This window comes from Danio aesculapii, chromosome 24 (assembly GCF_903798145.1).
Source record: "Danio aesculapii chromosome 24, fDanAes4.1, whole genome shotgun sequence".
NCBI classification, from domain to species: Eukaryota; Metazoa; Chordata; class Actinopteri; order Cypriniformes; family Danionidae; genus Danio; species Danio aesculapii.
In genome coordinates this window covers 19,458,113-19,464,112 of record NC_079458.1, presented here as the reverse complement: position 1 = coordinate 19,464,112, position 6,000 = coordinate 19,458,113, and the positions used below count along the sequence as shown (strand labels likewise).

At 32.9% G+C, this 6,000-nt stretch overlaps 1 protein-coding gene across 1 annotated transcript in view; it reads right to left on the bottom strand.

Moving 5' to 3' along the window:
* The window catches only part of ctnnd2a (catenin (cadherin-associated protein), delta 2a), a 644,499-nt gene that overhangs the window by 375,143 nt on the left and 263,356 nt on the right, over window positions 1-6,000 (bottom strand). The window contains 2 exon segments of the mRNA XM_056450831.1: window positions 2,693-2,809; window positions 5,738-5,772. Of these exon segments, the coding sequence (XP_056306806.1) occupies window positions 2,693-2,809; window positions 5,738-5,772 (152 nt within the window).

The following is a 6,000-nucleotide window of genomic DNA, read 5'->3' as shown; positions in this document are numbered from 1 at the left end:
TGTGGGGGAAACCGGAGCACCCGGAGGAAACCCACACGAATGCAGGGAGAACATGCAAACTCCACACAGAAACGCCAACTGACCCAGCTGAGTCTCGAACCAGGAGCCTTCTTGCTGTAAAGCGACAGCACTACCTACTGCGCCACTGCATCGCCCTATTATTTTAATAATAATAATAATAATAATAATAATAATAATAATAATAATAATAATTATTATTATTATTATTATTATCATTATTATTATTATTATTATTATTATTATATTGCATTTATTTCATTATGCTCAACGAAACTGTGAAAAAAATACCTAAATGCTCTTCGGCAAAAAAAAGTTATTGATTTTACAATTTTCAGGCATTATAAGCCACAATAGGTTTTTGACACTGACAACATATTCAAAAAGAGCTCATATTGTATGTACCTTGCAAGAGGAAAGAACCAAGATATTTTTCCAAACTCAATTAGAACAACTGTGCCATTTTTAAGATAAGAAATGTTCTGCAATTGTGTAGAGCCTCAACACTCTCTGTTATTGTAGTTTATTTATTTATTTTTGCCGAAGGGCTCTGCCTGGAAATACTTTCATATTATTGCAATAACTAGCCCTAGATTCCTTCATGCACCAGTTATCATATGCATGGCAGAGTTATTATAGTTAAATCGAAAACAAAAACCATACAGAAAATGTCTCTTGAAATACAAATAATAATAATAATAATTATATTTAATAATAATAAAAACATGTTAAAACATTTTTTTAATTTAAAACATTCATAAAATCTATTGAAACAACACTAATGCATTGTCAATGTTCAGTAAGCTATGCATTAAACCTACAAAACTCCACATCCTATACAGTTAAAGTCAACATTTTTAGCTCTCCTGTGATTTTTTTTTCTTTTTCAAATATTTCCTAAATGATGTTTAACAGAGGGCAACACGGTGGCTCGGTGGGTAGCACTGTCGCCTCACAGCATGCAGCTCACTGGCTGGGGCAGTTGGCATTTCTGTGTGGCATTTGCATGTTCTCTCCATGTTCGCATGGGTTTCCTCCGGGTGCTCTAGTATCCCCCACAGTCCAAAGACATGCAGTTAAGGTGAATTGGATGAACTAAATTGTTTGTAGTGTCTGAGTGAGTGTGTGTGTGTGTGTGTGTGTGTGTGTGTGTGTGTGTGTGTGTGTGTGTGTGTGTGTGTGTGTGTGTGTGTGTGTGTGTGTGTGTGTGTGTGTGTGTGTGAATGTGAGATTGTATGGGTGTTTCCCAGTACTGGATTGCAGTTGGAAGGGGATCTGCTGCATAAAACATATGCCAGAATATTTGCTGGTTCATTTTGTTGTGGCAACCACTGATTAAGGGACTAAGCCAAAGAAAAATGAATGAATGAATGTTTAACAGAGCAAGGACATTTTCACAGTATTTTTTATATTAATTTTTTTTTTTGTAGAAATGCTTATTTGTTTTATTTAGGCTAGTTTTCATTGAAAAAATAAAATAAAATTAAGGTCAAAATTATTAGCCTTCTTAAAGGTCCAATGAAATACTTTGAAATATGCATTTTTTCTATTCCATGTTCAACATAATCTCAACCAAAACACAAAGAGAGACTGGGACATACTGTAACCCCTCCCCTTAAAAAAAAACAGCCAATAATGTTTTGTTTTATCGCCACTCTGCCAGTGAGAGTGTTTGAGCTCATGTGCATCAAATGAAAACCAAATGAGATATGTCTTGAAAGGGGCGGAGCATGTCAGATACTAGAGGCAATTTGATTGGTTATGATTTGGTGAGATACTGTAGTATGAGTTGACGTGAATAAAACCGTTGATCTATTTAGGCGGAAATGACAAACTACAAGGATTACATGTTTATATCAGTTTTATATCTTCTAAACGTGAATTCAAGCTAATAGATATCTTAAAAGCTAACAATACAGATACTGACATCTAAAAAACTTTATTTTAATTTCATGGCATGTTGTGGCAGAACCGTGAGCAATTCTCTTTGTGTTGGATACACACTCTTGATTTTGAGTTGTATATAAGTGTTTATATTTTGCTTATATTTTGATACTTGGTATTTTTTTGCTATTTTTGTTGTACACACCTTTTTGGGAAGTGGGTCACTGTACATGAACTTTACACTGAATGTTTTTATCAAGACCTTTGTAATTAATTCCACCATTTTTTACACTTACGGGAAAGCTTATCATTTATTGAACGAATATTTTTGGAGTTTTTGTTGGTGTCGGGCATTCCACGCCTCGTAGTAAACCCAAATTATTATGACAGCACTCGAGACATCAGGCCATCAAAAGACATCAAAAGAAATTAGTTATAAAAATGACTTATTAAAACTATTGTGTTTAGAAATGTGTTGAAAAAATCTTCTTTCTGTTAATCAAAAATTGGGGAAATAAATATACAGGGTGGGGGGGGGGGTAATAATTCAGGAGTGTAATTCTAACTATAACCCTATATTCTGGCCTGTTAGCATTAAGGTCAGCAAATGCTCTCCCTTCAAACATCAATAGTGTGACTCTCAGCCAAGTGGTCCAGTTCTAAGATCGAAATCAATGGTCAAAATCTCTTTGCTAATTGGTAGGATTAGGCTTATGTCTCTTTAATGAACAACCCAAACATACTCGGGCTCTCAAAAACAGCCAAATAAGCGAACGTAACATCTACTCACTATCAGTTGTGACGTATTCCTGATGATCCAAGATCCCGGACTCCTGCAGGGAGCGGATACACGAATCCACCAGCTCCAGACCTGTGTTTAGCTCATCCTCGATGTCTTTCTGTCCATCTGGAAAAACAAACAAGGATGAGGTTAATCGCATTTACACCAAAGCCACTTCCTGAAGCTTCATTCGTTAGACTTGGATTCTGACCTTCTCTGATCATCAGCTCACTAAGCATCCAAACAGGCTGAGATTGAACTTAATTGGCTGTTTGTCTGACCCTGTTAACCGCTGTGATTCTTGTTCTGTTTCAGATCTGACTGCCAACTCTTCTAGTGCCAGTGTGTGGTCATTTGCCAAGGGATAAAGAGTTACACAAGCTCCCTAAGACAAAAGATTAACCCCTGAACTAGAGCAGCACTCATATGGCTAGAAAGAAGGACGCTAAACTGGGAATCGTCTCACTTTAGATGGATAAGAGTGGGACAAATGTGTTGGGTTAAAGACAATTACAGCAAACATACAGTACTAGAGCTGTGATTATGATTTAATCAAAATTGATACGTGAAAATAGTTTATATATATTAGGGCAGGGCGATAAAACCGTATTGTTATTTATTAACTGAATACTATTGTCAATAACGAAAAAAAAAGGTTTGGTATGAAGCGATATAGGTTTATTAAAATGTGCTGCTGAGCACGCGTCTTGGAATGGTATGCCAATAAGTTTAGGATTATTTCCAATCGAGGCACGCATCTTGCTAGTGCAAATAGGGAGTGACGCGCACATGACTGACCTGCATTTCCACATACACCTAGTTGAAAAACATCTAAACTTTTCAGAATGCTGCGAACGCATAGCAATTCATGTAGCTAGAACTAACCAATCTGCTTCAACATTTTGTATAGAATATACATTTTTGGTAATAATGGCATACTAATTACCTCAGACAAACACAGAGCACTCAAACACTGCAGTGCTTTTTAATTTTCTCCATAAATAAAACATGTATCCTCTGAGAAAACGGTTTATGGTCGCCTATTACAAGATACGGCAGGACAGCACGAGTGCAAAGCGCATTGAAAACGGTGAAGGAAACCATGGGCCTCATGCTTTTCACCTGCTTTTAGACGCAACATGTGAACGGACTCAGGTTGAGTTGCGTTGTCGCCGGCGCAGGTCACAATAATGCACGCAAAAATGAGTGCTGTGACTAGCAGCAATGAGAAGATTATAAATTAAAAAAAGAATGTAAGGATGTCACCAGAGTGGCTTTTTGGTTTCTTTTGTTGTGCATCCCAGCCACTAGAACCCCATCTGAAAGATTTTTTAGCATGGGGATAATATAGCCGTTCAACTTCACAATTTGTAATGTTGCAATATGTATTTGAATAATATTAGATGCTTTCTTTACTTGTAAGCTCAGATTTGATTATCATCATTTGTTTTGTTTACAGAGTTTGAGGTTCTTGTATCACTATTATAGACACCTTACAGATATTGATCTACCTTAACGTTTACTTTGGTTGTTCAGCATTTACACTTTACCTTTAGACACACTTTGTAACATTTTATTTATTAAGTTTAAGAGTCTCTAACACTTATGTTTATTTTATTGTGAGACATAAGAAACAAGATTTTTTCTTTGACTAGTAAAACTTTTTGCCTGTGGTTAAATAAATAAAAAATTCTAATATTCCTAAAATGGATTGTAAAAAAAAAAAAAATTGCGATACCGAATAGACTATTTATCAAAATAAAACCTTTTTTGTGAACAAAAAATAAAGTTACTCCAACAATATTGCTTTTTTTAACTCTTCTGAAGATAGAATATTGGTTAATATAAAAAAAAATAAAATTAGAATACATACATATATATATATATATATATATATATATATATATATATATATATATATATATATATATATATATATATATATATATATACAAATATATATATATATATATATATATATACAAATATATATATATATATATATATATACATATATATATATATATATATATATATATATATATATATATATATATATATATATATATATATATATATATATATATACAAATATATATATAATCTATATACAATTCTGAAGCTAAAATATCAAATAAAAATTCGTATAAACATCTGATTTTTTTAACACTTTTTTATGTTATACATAATAGTAGTAATAATAATAATAATAATAATGTTTGCTCAAACACATAATTAGATAGCCTTTTAGATTATTTTAAGCATGAAATAAAAATCAACTTGTTTATTAGACAACACAACACCAAAGTTTTAACTTTAGAAATCATTATTTGATAAACCTAATTTTCAATCACAACAAATGAAATCGTGTTATTCTGAAGTTCCAAATGACAATATTTTCATTTGAATTTTGAAAGAAATGTTATAAACTGTATATAGAATAAAACACATACTCAATATTTTTATAGAATAAAAATCTTACTCAAACACAACACTTTTGGAGATTTGGTTGAAAATAACTGTTTACAGTATATTTTGTTTTAAATAATAATAATAATAATAATAATAACAATAATAATAATAATAATAATAATAATAATAATAATAATAATAATAATAATAATAATTCCTTACATTTATATAACGCTTTTCTGGGCACTTTACACACATTGGGGGGAATCTCCTCATCCTACACCAGTGTGCAGCATCCACCTGGATGACGCGACGGCAGCCATATTGTGCCAGACTGCACACCGCACATCAGCTGATTGGTTACGTATACATATATGATTGGTGGCTGATTGGATACATATATGCTATGCATGTTTAAAACTACTTCATCTATATTTAAACCAAAAAAATGTGTCTGCAATGTTTTACAATTGTTTTTTTCCCTAACTGTGAAATTCAAGATGATGCAATGATCCTGTATGCTGCAGCAGAGCTAATTCAGCCTGGTTATGAATGTATTCACAAAAAAGCAAGACAAATGCCTTGGAGCAAAATTTGAAAAATAATTACAAAAATAAAAAAATGAAGCAGAGAGACATTTACCTTGGGTATTCCAGCGAAACTGCTCATCGGCTGAACTGAAAAGAAGAAAAAGAACACAGTTAGAATTACAGTTACTCCAACCAACTTCATTTCAAATACCGTTGTACAAAGTAACAGTGTTTTTTCAGGATTGTTTGATGCACACCAAGTGCATTTAAAAATAATATATGTTCAAACTGACCGACACCAGAGTTTTTGTGGTTTAGTTCCTTTTACTCTCCTCCCAGCACTCACTGGGGATGCATAAATTATATGGTTTCCAG